The sequence below is a fragment of the Natator depressus genome, chromosome 12, assembly GCF_965152275.1.
Source record: "Natator depressus isolate rNatDep1 chromosome 12, rNatDep2.hap1, whole genome shotgun sequence".
Lineage (NCBI taxonomy): Eukaryota > Metazoa > Chordata > Testudines > Cheloniidae > Natator > Natator depressus.
This window is the reverse complement of record NC_134245.1, coordinates 23,533,102-23,553,928: the sequence shown is the minus strand read 5'-3', so window position 1 is coordinate 23,553,928 and position 20,827 is coordinate 23,533,102. Positions and strand designations below refer to the sequence as shown.

General features: G+C 39.8%; 1 protein-coding gene and 1 long non-coding RNA gene across 5 annotated transcripts in view; one reads left to right on the top strand and one right to left on the bottom strand.

The window, feature by feature from the left end:
• Positions 1-2,917: 2,917 nt before the first annotated feature.
• LOC141996578 (uncharacterized) lies at positions 2,918-19,775 on the bottom strand. The gene is made up of 5 exons (XR_012641567.1): positions 18,700-19,775; positions 11,579-11,745; positions 5,904-6,027; positions 4,152-4,223; positions 2,918-3,929 (listed from the first exon to the last, which is right to left on the bottom strand). It is a non-coding gene; the product is annotated as an uncharacterized LOC141996578 (long non-coding RNA).
• Positions 5,930-20,827, top strand: part of SLC7A9 (solute carrier family 7 member 9) — a 28,712-nt gene continuing 13,814 nt past the window's right edge. For 2 of the 4 annotated variants that reach the window (XM_074968718.1, XM_074968720.1), the window contains exons 1-7: positions 5,930-6,067; positions 7,112-7,240; positions 11,607-11,754; positions 13,072-13,314; positions 14,021-14,146; positions 14,577-14,676; positions 17,376-17,420. In XM_074968718.1, the coding sequence (XP_074824819.1) occupies positions 7,136-7,240; positions 11,607-11,754; positions 13,072-13,314; positions 14,021-14,146; positions 14,577-14,676; positions 17,376-17,420 (767 nt within the window). In that variant the 5' untranslated portion in view covers positions 5,930-6,067; positions 7,112-7,135. Of the gene's footprint in view, positions 6,068-7,092; positions 7,241-11,606; positions 11,755-13,071; positions 13,315-14,020; positions 14,147-14,576; positions 14,677-17,375; positions 17,421-20,827 lie in introns of all 4 variants that reach the window. The other 2 variants (XM_074968719.1, XM_074968721.1) reach the window with 2 other exon arrangements.

The following is a 20,827-nucleotide window of genomic DNA, read 5'->3' as shown; positions in this document are numbered from 1 at the left end:
ATGGTCAAGAGCGTTTGGACCTACTGTGTAAGGAGTTGCTCATGAGAAAGGTCCCTGAAGAGGGATGGAGAGAAAGAAAACTGAAGAGAATATCCCTTTTCCACCGTGCGAAGAACCCAACAGTCTGAAGTTATATGGGACCATGCACGGTGGAAATGGGAGAGACAATTTCAAAATGGAGGGGAAGGATCCTGGATGGTGACTGGCATGCCGTCCTTGGGCACACCTTCAAAAGTTTTGCTTAGCCCCTGCAGGTGGTTTGGGAGGGCCCTGATTCTGACCGGGTTGGTGGCCATTAGATCTCTTTCTACCACCTCGCCTGTGCCTTCTATAAAAGTCCTGCTTCGGTCGAGGAGCGGGGTAGGACCGTTGAGGCTGCGGCTTAAGGGCCTGCGCTGGGTAACTGGGGTGTGCATTCCCAGGGAGCGCATGATAGCCCTGAAATCTTTCAGGCTCTGTAGTCTAGAGTCCATTTTGTCCGAAAACAGGCCCTGCCCATCAAATGGATGGTCCTGCAGGGTCTGTTGTAGCTCTGGCAGCAGGCCAGATACCTGCAGCCACGAGATGCGTCGCATAGCTATGCCTGATACAAGGGTCCTAGCCGCAGAGTCTGCCACATCTAAGGAGGTCTGCAAGGAGATCCTAGCCACCTTTTTGCCCTCTTCCGCTAAGGCCCTAAACTCATCCCTGGACTCCTGAGGAATTAACTCCTTAAATTTCAACATGGAGCTCCACGAATTATAGTCATAACGGCTCAGGAGCGCCTGTTGGTTCGCAACCCTGAGCTGTAGCCCCCGAGGAGTAAATCTTGCGCCCAAACAAATTGCGATGCCTGGCATCTTTCGATTTGGGCGCCAGAGCCTGTTGACCATGCCGCTCCCTTTCGTTCACCAAGGCCACCACTAGTGAACATGGCTGAGGGTGAATATAAAGTTACTCGTAGTCCTTGGAGGGGACAAAGTATTTCCTCTCCACTCCTCTGGCCGTCGGTGGGATGGAGGCGGGGGTTTGCCAGATTGTCTTGGCATTGGTCTGGATGGTGCGGATAATGGGCAAAGATACTCAGGACGGGGCTTCCGCTGAAAGGATGTCCTCCAACTCCACTACCTCCTCAGCTTGGAGGGTCGTATTACGTACCACTCTACACAGAAGGTCTTGGTAGGCACGAAGGTCTATCGGGGGAGGACCCTAGATTGCTGTCCCTGCCACTGCCTCGTCTGGAGAGGACGAGGAGGATGCCACAGGGACCAGGGGATCCTGTGGCAGAAACTGCTGTGAAGGGTCCTGTTGTCCAGGATCCACTAACTGGGGCTTGGGGCCTGCGCTGGGGTAGGTGCAGTCACTTCTATGCACCCCGGAGGAAGACAACTTATGGTGGCCTCTGGCACCCGGAGTTCTGAGTGGGCTGAGTGGTAGGCCCCCGACAGAACCCCTTGGGCTTGGTGGTACGCCCACGGGGTCCAGAAGGACCATTGTGAAGGCTCCTGATTAGGGTCTTGGCCTTCCTCCTGCCAGTGACCCACATCACCCTCGCCGTGGCTTGGAACGGGGTAGGCTGAGCGTGAGCCGCCCTCAGACTGTGACGACCATGAGGCAGAGCACAAGGGCCAAGGTGGTGCAGAGCATGCCTGCAATATCGGCACTTGTAGCCTTGGTCGCTCCGGTGCTGGACGTGACTCCGAGGCTGGTATAGTGAGAAGGTCCCTGAATGCATTGCCTCAGCCACATAGCAAAACACCTTGAAGGTACATATCAGATGCAGACTGCATCCTCTTCACAGGAGTCAGAATGGCACTGGATGGACATATGCCACCTCCCTACTAGATTCATGAAAGAGAGGGACTAGTAGCACTGGTTTTTGTAAGCTTCCTCACACAGTTTTGCAAATAAATCTCAGTCCTGACCTCCAGCCTGTCCTGCTACTATTCCAGTCCAGAGGCTCAAAACCTATTGAATTTTCTAGTGATTCTGCAAAATTATGGATCACCAAATTCACTTTCACTAACATAGGATGTGAAATAGGATCTCTACAGATAAGACCTGTGAATGGCCCATTGACTTACTCTTTCTCAGTCACAGGAGTTGGGTTCTGGCCCTAATGCGAATCAAGCCAATAATTATATTGAGAGAGAACAAATATTAGAGATTTTTCTCATATAGAGTGAAGTAAGGAAAGAGAATTTTTAAACTAAGGTTGGTCTGCAGGGAGGGATGAACAACTAAAACATGCATTAAGATGTAAGATCTACCTGCTTAGCAACTGTGTTCTAAAAGGAGAGGAAATATTCTAAACACATTTAGGGGCTGCTCAAAGACACCTTGTGAATGCAAGTTTCAAAACTCTCAGACTAAGCACATTACTGATACACAAGATTCTTTTGTTTTCTTTTCTGGGAAAACACCAATGGGAATTCAGTAAGATACAGACTGTAAAATATGCCTAATATACTAGACAGTAAGACTTAACTCTATATGGAAATAAAATAAATAGAATAATAAAAGATTTGGGTAGCCACAAAATCATGCCGATATACTGAAGTACAACATTCAGATGAAGAAACAGGAAGAGATTTATTTTTCAGTCAAGACTCCAAAACCACACATTAAATAATTCAGACTTCCAGCATTGATTGTTTCAGTAGGCATTGCAGTTGTCTGTACCCAGCACAGAGAAATGCCACTGAACTTCAGTAACTGAGGATCAAGTGAACGCTTGGTGGAGATGCTAGGGAGAACACTTTAATCCTTACATTGCTGGAGTGTTTGTTTCATTTAACAACAAATACTAGAAGTAAACTTTAATGAAGATGATATTCAATACTACCAGGAAAACAAAACATTACTAGAAAGTATAAAAATTTCAAAAGGAATTAGATGAATACATAGTGTATCTAATACACCACAAAGCTTCTTTGTGGCTTTCAAAAAGCTATTTGCTAGAGGCAGATCTAGGCCACAGAGTGTGGATCTAGGGTTGAATTTAACAGGGAGTAGTGGAGGGAGCTGGATCTAGAGTTTTGATCTGGTCTATTTTTAATTAAGGGAGTGACTAAAATTTTCAGATTTATATATTTAACCCAACATTTATGAGTAATTGGATCAGAGTTTTGATTCAGGCCCATCTCTAGTACAATGGCTGCCCTTGGAATTTTTCCACCACTTTTATAAGCAAACAACATTACATTAATGCAATGTTCCCCAGGTATTTCCAATACTAAATACAGAGAAGAACAGAGAATATGTGGTCATTCTTTATAGTTGCAAAGACAAACCTGGAAAGTTTTTAAAGGTGAGCTCAGTACTTACAGTCACTTTTTAAAGCAATGACTGTTTAAGAACATTAAAGTCAGGACTCAAAGGGAGGAGCAAGTACAGCTAACACATTGTTCTCCCTGTTAAAAGAAAGTAACCTGCTTGAGGATAAGGCGAAGACAGAAAGTTTCCATTCTGAAACACTTATAATACAAGGCCCAACTAAGTCTCCTCCAAGTTTGAACAGTTGTTCCAATACATTAGAATATTGTCATTGATCCAAAGAAGAATATGCACTGTTATCAAGCAGTAAATACCAACCCCTACCAAACATTAACCTTGATATTACCGAATGCAGTAATAATTATATAAATAGCATTGTCCCTACTATTGAAGTTTAAAAATTACTCTTTTATGATTACACTGAGAAAGCAATTAAGTGTACCTTAAAGTTTCAACATTAGCAACCTACACTGTTCAGATAGGATCATATTCAGCTCAAAGGAGCCCCAGCTTCTCCAGGCTCTTGGAATCTCTACGAGTTCCTTGATCTCTGCAGCTACTCATGGGTTTCACAAGGAAGTAACTCTTCAATAGCCATGGAATATCACATTAAGCATTACTGTGTCTCCTGCCCACAGGTGGCATCTCAGTAGATCTCCTAGTGTTGGGGTGCTCTGTTGGTAGAAGTGATCATAATAAATTGCAATTCTATAAGCAGTTCTCATTTAAGGAGGAGATCTTAAAAAGATTAACCACAAAAATATCCCAGGTAGGTAGGTTAATATTATAATTACCCATTTTATTTATGAGGGAACAAAACAATTCAGGCCAAACAGCAAGGTAATGGTACAGACCTGAGTCCTCTAGTCACTAGACTACACAGTCTGAATATATACCTAGGGTGGCTCTCAAGATGTTGATGTCTTGGTCCAAAGCTGCAAAAATATCCAGGATGTTGGTTCTGGCAACTGAGATGAAAAAAAGAGAAAAAGCAGGGTATGGCTCTTGGGGTACAACAGAAACAAAATTTGAAAATTGTGGGAGGTACAATACACACACCTATATGCAAGCAGCACACAGGATATCACTCCCAATTTAAAAACCCCAGATCTCAATACCCTCAAATGTTGCCTAGATTGCAAAGTCTGCAGGAACCCATGACATTGACCGATGTTCAGACCTTTTTTAAAACCTAAGGAAATTCCTAAGCAAAAACTTCATTAACCCGGTGTTAAAGTTGAGATAGACTAACATGTATATCCACCAGAAAGTTCTTAAATGACTTGTAGCTGTTGTCTTTCAGTTGCAGCTGTTTTATATTTTAATCTTAGAAAGCCTGAGAATTTCATGTTAAAGGTGACCTATAAAAGAAAAAGAAATGGTTTATGTTCTTTTGGTTTTGTTATAATGAATGAAGGTGGTCTGACAGTGTGGTTTTGTTTGTTTTTTTAAATCTTTTATTATTCTTTCATATTGGAAATCTAGGTGTTGTCTCCTCCGCTTTTCCTGCAATACATTACAAGTGATTGAGAACCTTAATGCTACAGATATCAAGCCAAATGAAACCTGATTCAGAGGGGAAGTGATCTTTATAAAGACTGTTTAAAACTTTGTTTGGTTAATACACACATCAAATACTTGAGAAACTATTAGAGATCAGACTCCCTCATTCCTTCAAATAAGAGTGAAGATCTCTCTCAACCCACATCTCAGAGAACTTCAATGAGGCTTCCAACATAATCAGAAGACTTCAGACATGACATTCCTGACATTTCTAAGGTTTAAAGACAATTTCCCGTCCTATATCCTTCCACCTTTCAGGCCTTCTTTAATACATCAACAAGTTGCAAAAGAGGGTGACAAAGCATTTTTTCATCTTATTCAAATGATCTTTAATGTTTCCACCTACTCCCCAAGAACAATTAAGGTAATACTATGGGGAAAAGTTTGTTTGGTCTAACTATGCATTTGCATACTTTCAAATGTGTGGTATAAAGTGGCACCTAGACTCGGAGTTTTTAAAGTAATCTTTGTTTTGTAAGTTTAAAGAATTATGGCAGGAATGAGTGAAAGAGTCCTTCAATCTTTAGAAAAATCATGCTTTCTGCCTGGATACACATTTGTAGAAAAATTAAAATCATATTTTTCAGAAAAGCAGTTTAAACATTTAGAAAAATGAAGAATCTAATTGGAATTAAGAATGAAAAGAATTCAACCTGCCCACTCAGCTGTCTTAAATTTAATGAAAAAAATTGAAGGCTTCTGCTAACACTCTCCGAACTCAAAAACAAAATAAATGAACAACTTCTATACAGTTAACATCTGCAGAACTCCCTCAGTACAGTAAACAATAAGTGGCCACAACAGTAAAATAATCACTTCCAAAATTCTCTTTCCCCAAAGTTTATGAATTAGAAAGACCTTGGCACTTTAAAAAAAACAAACCCTTAATTTACCAGAATCTCAGGTCACTCTCACTATGTAATAAAATACTTAGATGCTGGCAAAACATTAATAGAAACAATTTGTACATAGAAATGGATCAAACCAATGAGGTTTTTACAAACAAACTAATTGGACTGTTGGTTTACCTTGGATTCATATCTCGAAGCTTCTTGTTTAATAATTTGTTTTTGTTTAATAATTACCTTCTATAACCTCTGTACTTAAGATTCTTCCTCTTCTGATATTCAGCCTTCAGACATGACATTCCCCGCTGATTAACTCTTAAATCTAACTGGAGCGGTGCAGAAACACGCTACACAAAGAGCTCTGTGGCCAGATTTGTGACAAACAAATACAAAGAAATAAGGTAAGTACACATTTCTAAAAAATGTTTTAGACTAATACTCTCAATAAAGTTCTCTCTCAGGCAGGGAGTAAGGCACAGAATTGTAATAAGATCTGAGGGCCCAAGTCCTGCAATCCTTATGCAGGCAACATTTTAATTGAAGCCTGACTATTTCATTGGGTCAGTTACAGTTATTTGGAGCTTTTTTAAACTAGTCCATCAGGTTAGCAGACGAAGTGTTTCTTAACAGACATTGCTGCTATAGGTAATCACACGCAGAGGCATTCTTTTGATTTGTAACACCTTCTCGTGAAAAAATTTTGGATCATTGAGCTGAAGTAGTTACTACTGGCACAGTGTTTTGAATACTTAAATAGGGTGACCAGACAGCAAGTATAAAAAAAAAATCAGGACCCCGGAGGGGGTGGGAGGGAAGAAATAGGTGCCTATATAAGACAAAGCCCCAAATATCAGGACTTTCCCTATAAAATGGGGAAGTCTATCACCCTATATTTAAAGTACTATAGAACCGCTATGTAGTATTATTCACCATATACAAAACATTGACCAAGAAACATGGGTAGTTAAAACACCAGACACTAAATGTATTAAAGTGCAACTGCAAAATTATCTTCAACATTTTGATTTCCAGAAATTTAGATTTAGGATCAGATTGGAATTTTTACTTGACTAGGTTTGGGAGTACCAGAATCTGATCTCTCCTAAATTGCAACTTGCTTCATCAGTTGACAATATGTTACTTAAACATTCTGGGAAACAACATAGTCCACATTTGTGTGCCTAGTCTGAGTGTCCAATTACCATGAATCTTGAACTAATGAATATTTATGCATCTGTTAATGGAGGTAATTGAAGGTGCAAAGGAGATGTACCAATATGCACAAGTTTGTGCATCTACCCTTTTGAAAAATAAGTTTTTACTGCTAGGGGGAAAAATAGATTAAATTTTTGTAAAATGTTCCAATTCATATTTGTCTATTAATCTGATTGTATATAATAGTAAAATAAAGCTAAATATTTGTTAGTTCTGTTTTATATCTATAGATATCTCAACATCTAATAAGTCAAATGGGTGAAGAAAACATGAGAAAAAGAAAAGGAGAGACTAACAGGGAAAGAGATGAACAATCCATCCAAAGTAAAGAATCCAAAACTATGAATCTACAGAAAGAGGCAAGAATGTTTTCTGAAATATTTACCTTAATAAGAGGGTTGTATAGCAATGCTAAATGTAACAGAGAAACATAAGTATTTCAGAGAGGTTGTGGTTGATTTCTGTTAGTAATAAGTAGGACTGGTTGAGAATTTTCAACCACAACATTTTCTGGCAGAAAATGCTGACTCATCAAAACCAAAAATTTTCATGGGAATGTATCAATTTTTGATAAAACTTTTGCTGGGAAACTTTCTCAAGCCCATATAGGTGAGACACCTCCTGAATAACCAATAGCCTGGTGGTTAGGGCACTCATCTGGGATGTGGGAGATCCAGATTTAAATACGCTCTCTTCCTGATTTGGAGTGGGGACTTGAACCTGTCTCTCTGATATCCCAGGTGAAAGCTCTAGCCATTTGACTATATAGTAGTCCTCTCTCTGACACAGTGAATATTTATTGATGTGAAGTGGAACAACTCCAACACAAGAGATTGAAAAAGACACACAGCCTGGTGTTTAGGACACTTATCTGGGGTGTAGGAGACTCAGGTTCATGTCCCTACTCCAAATCAAGTAGAGAAGGGACTTGAAACTGGGTCTCCCACATCCCAGGCTACTGTCTATTTAGGTGACTCTTTCTCCCTCCTTCTCTCTAAAAAACGTATAAGGTTTAGGTCTGATGTGGAACAGGAAAACTTCTGAAGTCTCAAAAATTGTTGTCTCCCAGCTCTAGCCATAAATCAAAGTTCCCATTGATTACAAGAAAAAAAATAGTGTGTTCATCTAACTCAGGGGTGGGCAAAGTACGGTCCGCGGGCGGGATCTGGCCCCTCAGAGCTTTGGATCCAGCTAGCGGAATTGCCACCCCCGTGGCACCGCGGGCCATGCCACTCCAGGAAGTGACAGGCACCACATCCCTATGGCCCCTGGGGGAAGGGGGGCTGAGGGCTCGATGCACTGCCCTTGCCTGTGGGTACCTCCCTTGAAGCTCCAATTGGCCAGGAATGGGGAACTGCGGCCAACTGGAGCTTCGGGGGAGGTACCCACAGGCAAGGACAGCGCGCGGAGCCCTCTGCCCCCTCTCCCCCAGGGGCTGTAGGGATGTATAACCGGCCACTTCCCGGAGCAGTGTGGGGCCGGGGCAGGCAGGGAGCCTGCCCTGGCCCTGGTGCGTGCCGCTGCCACCCCGGAGCTGCTCCAGGTAAGCAGCACTGGGCCGGAGCCCGCATCCTGAACCCCTCCTGCACCCCGCACCCCAACTCCCTGCCCTGAGCCCCCTGCTGAGTAAGTTCAACTTCCATTGTCCACTTCATAGGAGTTGAGAGCACTCAGTACTTTGCAAGATCAGACCCTTTAACTTGTAACAAGCCTGGTACCGTACAACTTACATCCTTCAAGCAAGATTAGCATTTAACAAAGGTATGGCTATTTGCTTCAAACACCAGCAAAAGCTAAGGATTCTCAAAATATGGATGCAATGCTGGAGAGGACTGAAGTGTTCAAGTCAATCTGGCTATAAAGTTAAACATTTCCACCTTTGCCACCTCCAGAAAGCTGCACACTAATACAGAAACCACAGTATTCAACTCACACATTTTTCTAGTGTCAATGGTTACAAATTGATGATGTATATTAGAATACTCCAAACAGTGCTTATACCATTTAATAGTTGGTGTGCAATAAGTTTCACATGAGAAACAAGCATGGGGGTGCTCTTTTAGAGATAGGAATATATATATGTTTGTTCTGCTCCCCACTGAAGACATAACTGCAGTTAGTAAGGGTAAAGGTGAATGCGTAGCACACTGTAAGCTGTAAATTATGCAGTTAATAGGTTCAGTTTTAATGCTGCAAACAAATAAGCAAAGTGCCCTGTAATCATCCTTAAATTAATTTTAGATTGTCAGCTGTTAGAACAAGAGATAATCCTGAAATACTGTAATGTGAGAAAAATTCAGTACTGGCCAGTATGTCTGATTAACGTTTGGAACACATCACAGGATCTCACACATGGCTTTTTATTGCAGACAATAGTACCAATATAATGAAAACTTTAATAGCATTTTGTTCTCACTTAATAGAAGACAAAGTGAATGAAAGTAACAGGATTGCAAAGAGGGTTTTTTGGCCCTGAACATCACGAAACAGGCATGCTGGAACAGTATGTTAGGATTCCATGTTCCTTAACTATCCACCGAAACTGTTGACTCTGGCCAAAATCCAAATGAGTAAAAATCTTCCACTTAAATAGCATGATCAAGATACAGAAACGAAATGGAACCCTACCCAATGACGACAGAACATATTCTTGGTCTGAAAGTAGCAACTATGGAACACAGTATCAGGGAAGGGTTTCTGCGCATTGTGTTCAATGGACAGATCAGATTTGTAGAGAAATGTAGCAACACTCAGCTTAAGATCTGCTCACAGTCCCATGTTTCTACCATAATTATCAGCTGTGAAATTGTTAGAATGGTGACATAAATTATCAAATTTCCATGGGAGGGGGAAATCTATATTAGCCAGGCTCTGCCTCACATCAAAACTCTGCTTGTCTCCTTGTCAATAAAGCAACCAGTAGTCATAGGGTAAGCAAAAGATCATATAATAGCTAATTTTTCAAATATTTACTTTTAAGTTTACCTGCCCTTATACAGTAACTCCTCGCTTAACGTTGTAGTTATGTTCCTGAAAAATGTGACTAAGCGAAACGATGTTAAGCAAATCCAATTTCCCCATAAGAATTAATGTAAATGGGGGGGGTTAGATTCCAGGGAAAGTTTTTTCACCAGACAAAAAACTATATTTTATATATATACACATACACACATATATATACACACAGTATAAGTTTTAAACAAACAATTTAATACTGTACACAGCAATGATGATTGTGAAGCTTGATTGAGGTGGTGAAGTTAGAGTGGAAGAGAGTGGGATATTTCCTGGGGAATGCCTTGCTGCTAAATGATGAACTAGCATTCGGCTGAGCCCTCAAGGGTTAACACGTTGTTAATGTAGCCTCACACACTACAAGGCAGCACTAATGGAGGGAGGGGAGACAGCATGGCAGACAGAGACACACACCCTGTGTGTGGGAGAGAGATGCGCATTGCCCCTTTAAGTACGCTGACCCCACTCTAAGTACATTGCCTTTAAAAAGATCAGGAAGTTGAGACAGCAGCTGCCACCAGAAAGCTCTCTCCTCCTGAGCCCTGTCCTGTCCCCACCTTGCTCTATATGGAGAAGGGGTAAGCAGGGGTCAGGAGTAGAGGAGAGAGGGACACCCTGACATTAGCACTCCTCTTCCTCCCTCTCCTGCACAGCAAGCAGGAGGCTCCTAGGAGCAGCTCCAAGGCAGAGGACAGGCAGTGGGGGGAGGGACAGCTGAATTGCCGGCAATTGGTAGCCTGCTGGGCAGCTGCTGCACAGGGAAGTTAGGGGAGCGGGGAGCTGAGGGGGGGGCTGCCAGTCCACCCTGGTTCCAAGCCCCCCACCAACTAGCTGCAATGGGCTGCTCTTCCTGCAAGCAGTGGACAAAGCAGGCAGCTGCCAAACAATGTTATAAGGGAGCATTGCACAACTTTAAATGAGCATGTTCCCTAATTGATCAGCAATGAAACAAGGTTAACCAAGACGACTTCAAGTGAGGAGTTCCTGTGGTGCCCACTCTGATATCAGAGGAGAGCAAAGTTAGTAAATTCCACTGACCAAAACTAATATCTATGTCTTGTCTGATCAGGATCTGATCAGGCTCCTTACAATTTTAACCGTGTAGGTTTCTGATTCCACAAACTAGTAACTAATTACTCTCATCAACTGAGCACAACTCTCTAATTTTTTATTTTCCCTCAGCATGGCCCTGTTTTTCTATAGTGAATGCTGACAACTATCAATATGATGTGTGCTTTGTACTAGGAAACAGAGTATAACATACGTCTCGTTTAAAACAAAAAGCATCTCAAATTACAGAAGCAATTTCAGAGCTATTCTAAAAACAGAAGCCTGATGAATAAATTCAAAACTATTTTGCATAGCAGTGATCTATGGCCCATAAATATTTGCCAGCGATCACTGAGGTCTACTGTTGTCTTTTGCCATTTCAGTTTATTGTATCTGTTTAGATACACAAGGTCATATTAATTGTGTTTTGAGAAAGGTGGCCATTATGCTGTATTATGGCATGTGAACATATCCTAAAAATAGCAGATATGCAGTTAAGTTGTGTGCATGTCTCTCAATAGATCAATAAATAGAAGCTGCATGTGTGGTGCCAGAAAAATTACTAATGGTGACTGTTCTCTCTCATTTAACCACATAAGGTAAAACAGCACAAGAAGTTCATATTAAGTTACCTTATTGGAATATCTCATTCATTTCAAGGTGGGCCTGATCAGTGGGATCTGCATTATTGTTGGTACAGTCATTGGCTCAGGCATCTTTATTTCTCCAAAGTCAGTACTTGCCAGTGTTGGAGCTGTGGGGCCTTGTTTAGTCATCTGGGCAGCCTGCGGAATTCTTTCTACATTAGGTAAGCAAAAGAAAGGAAAAGTCTTTATATTTCCAGTTTTCCTCTTGCATTCCATTGTGAAAATTAGATGGTTCTGCTCACATAAAACCAAAATGCTAGCCAGCCACTGTGCCCAGTGGTTGGGCAAAAACTTACCACAAATTAAGCAGTTTATAGAACATTAAGTATTAGAAGAAAATTGTACAAGTCAAATTTTTACTTGACCTTTAGATCTGGCCTCCTATTTTGCATATCCCACCACATGGGAGCACAAACAAGACATATTCTGCTCCCATTGAAGTCAACGGCAAAATAACCCAGTAATTTCAATGGGAGCAGAAGCAGGCCTATAGTGTATACCTACTCCACAATTTCATTGCACAAAGCCTGTTTGCAGGTGCAAAATTAGAGGCTAGTTTTTGAAATTTGGCCTTAAATAGGTAATATTTATATAAAATGTTAAACATGAAAACTGGCCTTAAATTTATAGTTTCTTATTGTTGGGCTCTGAGAAAAAGTGATGCAACTTTCAGCAAGTTGCCCTTCCTGAGCAATAAGTTCAGATATGCCAACTGTATTTGAAAGCAACCCTTCCTTGTGGATTGTGACTTGTGCTGCTTTTTTTCCTGTTTTCAAACTACTGAGCAGTACTGGGTGCAGTTTTCCTTTAGGCTGTTGTTTCCTAATAGAATTCTGAGTTTCTAAACAGAAAACTAAAATAGAAATATTTGCCAAAGATATCTTAAACTACCTGAAAGTCCAGTATAATAAAGGGTTTAAAAAACAAAGAATTAATCCAAAAGAATAGGTTAGGAGTAAGTTTCATGTTACAGATTCAAATTCTGAGTACATAATAATTTAAAATGAGTTTGCTATAATGTAAAGCAAATAAGCCATGAGTTTCTAATGAGATAAATGAGCAAAAATTACAATGCGATTTTGAACTAATTATACAGACATCATGGAGTGAGGAGGTCCAGAATATTGCATTCAGTTCTAAGCAACTAAACATAGTTAAGTTAGCAAGAATTGTTTACAAATTGAGTCTGCAAAAAGAGTCCCAAATTAGGCACTCATAACTATAAGATCGAATCAGTAACTTGTTAGTTTTCAATAATTTTCTAAATTATGGAACTGCCTTTGGCAAATTATTTTTTTTTTTTAAATTCGGTTACTATTTACTTGTTACACAAATATAATGAAATATAGGCTGTGTTTATAGCCATTTCCTTAATTTTATATTATAAAATTTAATGAGCTAATTAAAACCAAACAGCTTAAAGAAGTGTATGAACTAAAAGCACTTGACTATTAACTGGATTTCTTCTTTTTGTTCAGGTGCGCTATGTTATGCTGAGCTAGGCACAATGATCACAAAATCAGGGGGAGAATATCCTTACCTTATGGAAGCATTTGGTCCTATTCCGGCATATTTGTTTTCCTGGACTAGTTTATTGGTCATCAAACCCAGTTCATTTGCTATCATTTGTCTCAGCTTTGCAGAATATGCTGCAGTGCCTTTTTACCCAGGCTGTGAGCCACCCATAGTAGTCATTAAGTGCCTTGCAGCAGCTGTCATTGGTAAGATCCCTATTTTTTTTTTTAAAGGGGGCTGAGTTATGAAACTGTGTAGCGTTCATGAATTATTTTTCCAGGAAAGTAGCAGGAGCCTCATCTTTTAAATATTAAAATCTAGTATGTATAAATCACTAGAAAATCAGAAAGAAAACTGTATAAGTTGGAACAATTCTGCATTGGAAGAAGGCTAGACTTGATGACTAATACCTAATATATCTAATGTCTCTGATAACACTGATAGAAAGGGTGGGTTTAACTTAAAGGAAGCTTCACTTCTAGGGTTAGAAGGTCTAAACAATCAGGTTTCTTCCTTATGCAGTTAGCTCATACTCAGTAATAGGATGTATAGATCAGAAGCATGTGTCTCTGTGGGAAAGAATGAAAAGAAAAAAAATGGACCAAGCTTATATTTTCTTTTCTAGATCAAAAGTTACCCCAACTTTTAAAAATATTTTTCAAGAGAGACTGCCAAGAAATTCCTCAGTTTCAGAAAATTGTTCTCATTCTTTAGAACAATCCATCAAATGCAGGAAATTGCAATAATTACATGGCATTTACAAACCAATATAAGAAAGAAACAAAATATACAGATTTGGGTGTCTGAACCTAAGATAAAAAAATATATTGTGAATGTTTCTTTAAACTCCGTTATTACAGTTCTATGATCTAGGGCATTTAAACTGAGAAATATTATTTTTATTTCCCCTAGTGATTATTACCACAGTGAATTCACTGAGTGTGAAGTTGGGGAGCTACATTCAGAATTTTTTCACTGCTGCTAAAATGATCATTGTTATCATCATTATTGTATGTGGATTTGTTCTCCTTGCACAAGGTAATTTAATTTTTGTTGGTTTTAGATTTACAAATATAGTACTGTAACTTAGAGAGTACTTTTGTTTCTGCCATGACTTGCTATTGGATTATTCACTGAAAAACAAAGCAAACAAGCAATGATCTGATTATTTTAATTTAATATGGTTTTGACACCAGATCCTGTTGACTGCCCTCAACTCCTACTGATTTTAATGAGAGTTGAGGGCACTCAACCACTCAGGATCAGACTCTTAGTGATTAAACAGAATAAACTGGAAAGTGTTCTGGGGGGAAAATTCATGGTTACAGACCAATTAGGAAAAAATTACTATTTAAGTGTTCACTTTAACTGTCAAAGTGCTATACAAAATAAAATTTGGTAATGAAATGTCACCACTGAATGAAAGGAACTGTTTCATTTTGCCTCAGCATAGTTGTTTCATTTGCAGGAAAAACAGAAAATTTTAAAAATTCTTTCAATGATGCTAAAATTTCTGCTGGTTCTATCAGTTTGGCATTTTATAATGGACTCTGGGCCTATGATGGATGGTAAGATTTTTTTATTACTGTTATCAGTTACTATTTAAGAGTCTAACTGATTTTATCTCTTCTTGTAAAACTGCCCTAAATGTCTTATTTGGGAAATTTCTTTTTCTATTTATCTTTTTTATTTCTTTTTATAGAGAATAATTGTAGAGAGCATTGGAAAAAAAGAGTACTACCACCTTAAAATAAAACCAAACAAAGCACCATGCCCTAGGGGGAAGATACCCGACTAGACCACAAGAGGGTCAATGATACATGACTTAAGGTGCTCAGATACTATGGGGGTGAAGCAGATGTAGGATCATACATTTAAATTATTTCCATTCAGAAATTTGAGCCATTGCCCTAATATCACTTGGAAGTTAGTTTGGTTTTTAACCTCCTCGCTCTAGCATCACATACAAAACATTTTTCTGAAGTTGTGTGAATTTTAGTATTCAAGAAATGTGTCAGACTGATCTATTAGCACTTGAGACTGAATCTTCTTTTAATTTAATGAACAGATATATCCTGAGTAGCACATAGCGCAAACTTCTATACACTGCTTCAACCCTGCTCTGGCAGGACCATCTCTAGAGACATGAAAATCTGTACTCTCTCTGTAATGATTGCCAATATGGGCAATTTATTAGTGCCAAATATATATGTGGCTATGGATATATTTATAGACAGTGTATGCATGAGTTCTTGACATGAACTAGGGAAAAACACATTAGATTTTTACAACCCATGTGGTTCATCTTTTATTACTATTTATTTCATGTTCCATTTGTCTTGTATTAAACAAAAAAAAAAAAAGGGAGCCCTCCAGTGTCCAAAACAATATTTCCATATTCCCGCATCTGTTTACCCGCTAAACTTCAAAGCCCTAGCTAAAAGTGACTGCTTTATGTTTAAAATATATTAAATTTGAATGCTTATAGGTTTATTTTATAAAATTATTTCCTCACTGTCCAACATAAAACTACAGAATAGTATTTCCCAATACTTAATTATTTTAACCATCCAAGAAGCCTACACTTTCTGAATATATTTAAACAAACAATATTAAATTTAATATTAAACAATGTGGATATATTATCATCTCCTTTGATTTCCAGGAAAGGGTTTACACATTTTAGGCCTTGATCCTGCAAGGAAAACCATAGGCACGCAGGGGTCTGTGCGCATGATTCACCTTGCAGGACTGGGGCATCAGTTTGGGCTACCACCACTTCAGGCACCTTACAAAAATGCAGGCTTTGTTTTTCTTGACTCAGCTGTGACACATCAATACTGTTCTCACGCAGCCTTGAAAAGTCTTTATTTAGCTCCCTATTCAGCAAGGTAATTAAGCACATACTTAATTTTAAGCACCAGAGTAAGGGACTACTCACGTCTAAATTTAAGCACATGCTCGAACACCTTGATGAATATGGACCTTAATCTTTCAAGGTTCAGTTTTCAAACTCAAATGCCTAAAGTCAGGTACTTAAATCCATTATTTAGCTAACAGCCTAAAGCTTATTTAGATGCCTAAATATTGAGTTGAATGTTTAATTTTAGCCACTCAGGTTTGAAAATTGGTCTCTAATATCTGTAGATAACTGCCAACTCATTTCACATTTCTATCAATCGCAGAAGCATTTAAAAAAACCAAACCTGTTTCAATCCTCTACAATTATGAGCATAAAACAGTCTAGTTTAAAAATAACACAGTCTAATGAAAATGAATATTTGAAATTTGTCATTTATTTGGTTGTAAAAACTTTATAAGTTTTCATGAAAGCCTTGTGGATAAGAGATTATATAACTTGCATTATTTCATTGCTAAATGATAGTACTTGTACTAAGTAGGGTGGCCATACATTCCTTTTTTAAGCCCTGTCCCGGCCGTTCCAACTTTTTTTTGGGGGGTGGGGGGTGCAAAAGTGGGCATTTGTCTCATTTGCTCTTGCTGACTCGATCAGTTAGCAAGAGCAAATGGGACAAATGCCCACTTTTGTCAAAAAAAGTGGGGTGCGGTGCAGAGGAACATGTGGGAGGGGGAGTGGAGTGGAGATGCGAGCCCCGCACTCAGGCGAACAGCTGGGGGTGTCCCATTTTCCCTTTGGGAAATATGGTCACCCTAGCACTAAGGTTTGTAGCTGGTGTACAAATGTTTTTATTAGAAAAGATTCATGTTTTCCAGAACTTGTGGAGGTCACAAGCAGCCTTGTGGCATGTGAGCTTTGTTGAAAACCTGGCATTAATCCAAGCAGTTTATTTGTCTGATGTACTGGCAGTACTCTAGCTAGATTCTTACACTTTGGCAATTACACATTACCTGAGCAATACACTTTAACAGCACACTATGCTACAGCCCCTTCTACTCAGAGTACTTACAAAAAAATCCAAACCCCTAAACCTTGCAATGCCATTGACATTATTCATCTCATATTACAGACGAGAAAAGTGAGGCATAGAGAGGTTAAGAAACTTATACGCCCAGTGTCATATAATGAAACGGAGGCAGAGCTGGGTATAGAACCCAGATCTAATTCCATGTCATATGCTTTGGTTAAGTTAAGGATCTTACCTAGTTTACTTTTTTTTTTTTTTTTTTTTTGTTAGAGTTTGAATAGCAGCAACAGTGATGTCAGAAATAAAGACCTGATTTTCAAGTAATTTGGCATTTCAGGATCTGATTACAAGTAACATTATGCTAATGGATTTTTTTGCAGGAATCAACTCAATTACATTACAGAAGAACTTAAAAATCCTTACAGGTGAGACAACCAAAAGACAACCTAGAAAGCAAAAAAGGCAGAATTTCTAATGCCACAATCAGATCATTAGAAGTCTTAATAGCAGCTGCATATTTTACTCTCTCTCTGGTTAAGAACTGGGCACTCAAAAGTTTTGGTGCTTGTTCACAAAAGAATAATTACATTAGCATTTATTCTGTTTTTTTACATTCAATACTGTATACTTGTGAATCATCTCTAATTAATTATTCATTTCCATGACTCTACAATGCAAAGAGTACAGAGAATGCATGCTAATTAATTCTTTTCCATCCCCTTGCTGACTGCTACTTTGGATATAATAGAGAATTTAATTTCTGATTAGCATCCACACAGATTCAGGGAGGTTTCAATCTTATTATTATAGAAATAAATAAATAGTGGGGAAAGCCCCTCTATAGTATAGAAAATTGCCTGAATACAGACTTATCATTCCCTTCAATGCATATACACAATTCCCATTAGGAGTGAGAAGTTGTGCGCTGAAGTCAAGAGAAACTACCAAAAGTTCATTCAGAAGTAATCGCAGGTCTAGAGACACATGCATCAAGCTTCTTATCTTTCTAATTTCTCCTAGAAAATCTAAAGAGTGCACAATAGTTACATTAATGACCATTTAAAAAAAAGATTTATCGTCCTGGAAAATGGGTTTCTCAAAGTGTAAATTTAGTAACCCTGACTTCTTCACAGGTGATTGACAGGCAGCCAGCCAGTACAGAAAAAGAAGAGGCTCTCACCACAAGAGGTCACTGCTGCTAGTACACACAGAAGAACCAAGAGAGAGTGACTTCCCAAAAATTAATTCACTAACAGAATTGGTTATCATCAACACCAACTATGTGGAACAACAATGACTAGATGGGCATATGGACTACCGGAGCTACTCTCCAGAGACCAATTTTACAGAAAAGGGACAATATCCCTTTTTTGCAGCAAGTAGCCCCAGTAATCCATATGAGTAGGGTCTAAATGTCAGTACCAATCAGCTGAACTAGGATGGAAAAAACCTCTGCGCCAAAATTCTAAAAATATACTGGATTAACCGGGATTATTGAATTTAGAATAGTATCAGAGGGTAGCCGTGTTAGTCTGTGTCCACAAAAACAACAAGGAGTCCGGTGGCACCTTAAAGACTAACATTTATTTGGGCATCAGTTTTCGTGGGTAAAAAACCCACTTCTTCAGAGTGAAGTGAAGTGAATGGAGTGAAAATTACAGATGCAGGCATTATTATACTGACACATGAAGAAAAGGGAGTTACCTCACAAGTGGAGAACCAGTGTTGACAGGGCCAATTCAATCAGGGTGGATGTAGTCCACTCCGAATAATTGAGGTGTCAATAATTGAGGAGGTGTCAATTCCAGGAGAGGGAAATTTGCTTTTGTAGTGAGCCAGCCACTCCCAGTCCCTATTCAAGCCCAAATTAATGGTGTTAAATTTGCAACTGAATTTTAGTTCTGCAGTTTCTCTTTGAAGCCTGTTTCTGAAGTTTTTTGCTACTTTCAAATCTGTTATAGAATGTCCAGGAAGATTGAAGTTCTCCTACTGGCTTTTGTATGTTACCATTTCTGATGTCCGATTTGTGTCCGTTTATTCTTTTACGTAGAGACTGTCCGTTTTGGCTAATGTACATGGCAGAGGGGCACTGCTGGCACCTGATGGCATATATCACATTAGTAGATGTGCAGGTGAATGAGTCCCTGATGGTGTGGCTGATGTTGGGTCCTCTGATGGTATCACTAGAGTAGATACAGGGACAGAGTAGGCAACAAGGTTTGTTACAGGGATTGGTTCCTGGGTTACTGTTTCTGTGGTGTGGTGTGTAGTTGCTGGTGAGTATTTGCTTCAGGTTGGGAGGTTGTCTGTAAGCAAGGACTAGCCTGCCTCCCAAGGTCTGTGAGAGTGAGTGATCATTTTCCAGGATAGGTTGTATATCGTTGATGATGTGCTGGAGAGGTTTTAGCTGGGGGCTGTATGTGATGGCCAGTGGTGTTCTGTTATTTTCCTTGTTGGGCCTGTCCTGTAGTAGGTGATTTCTGGGTACCTATCTCGCTCTATCAATCTGTTTCCTCACTTCCCCAGGTGGGTATTGTAGTGTTAAGAATGCTTGATAAAGATCTTATAGGTATTTGTCTCTGTCCAAGGATTGGAGCAAATTCGGTTGTATCTTAGGGCTTGGCTGTAGACAATTGATCATGTGATGTGTCCTGGATGGAGGCATGTAGGTAAGTACAGTAACTCCTCACATAACATTGTAGTTATGTTCCTGAAAAATGCTACTTTAAGCGAAACAATGTTAACTGAATCCAATTTCCCCATAAGAATTAATGGGGGGGGGGGAAGAGTATGTTCCAAGGAAATTTTTTTTGCCAGACAAAAGACTGTATTTTATATTTTTTTTAAATTTACACACACACACACACACACACACACACACACTCGCTCACAGAGCGACAAAGCTCTGTCCTGGTCTCCATGGATCCTGCGCTTCTTGGTGGATTTTGCTAGCCTCAGAGGCTCACTGTGACTCTCCACGTAGCCCTTCTCTCTCTAGAGGCAAGGGTCACAGCCTACTGAGCCATTTTCATCATAAGCCAGCAAGGGAGGTGAGGAGAAGTAACCCTCCCTCGCACAGTCTCTGTTATCTCCCAGTCTCAGTGATTAATCAGGGGAGGAGCCCAGGCCTGCCTTCTACTCTGGGCTAAAGCCTAGGGACCCTAATAGTAGCAGCTATGGTAGCTGACTTTTTGGAAATAGGATGCGTACAATTCCCTGGCCCACTTCCCCAATATCTACTTCACCGTTACCTCAGGGTCTCCTTCCTTGCGCCTGAAATAGTTTGTACTGCTCAATCCCTTCAATAGTGCGGCTTCCTCCTACAGCTCCTGACACGCACGCCCAACTGACTAACTGGGAGGCTTTTAACTAATTTCAGCCAGCCCCTAATTGGCTTCAGGTGTCCCAATCAACCTATCTTCCCTGCCTTCTGGAAAGATCTTAATTGGCCCCAGGTTTCTTAATTGACCTGGAGCAGCTGCCATTTACTTATCCTGGTACCAGGGATTTGTTGAGCCCAGGGTTAATATATGCATCTCTCACTACTTTTCTATAGCCATCTGGCCTTGCCCTGTCACTATATATATTTACAATTTATACACACACAATATATGTTTTAAACAATTTAATACTGTACACAACGATGATTGTGAAGCTTGGTTGAGGTGGTGGAATCTGAGGGTGGAAGAGGGTGGCATATTTCCCAGGGAATGCCTTACTGCTAAATGATGAACTAGCACTCGCCTGAGCCCTCAAGAGTTAAAACATTGTTAATGTAGCCTCACACTCTACAAGGCAGCATGAATGGAAGAAGGGGAGATATCATGGCAGA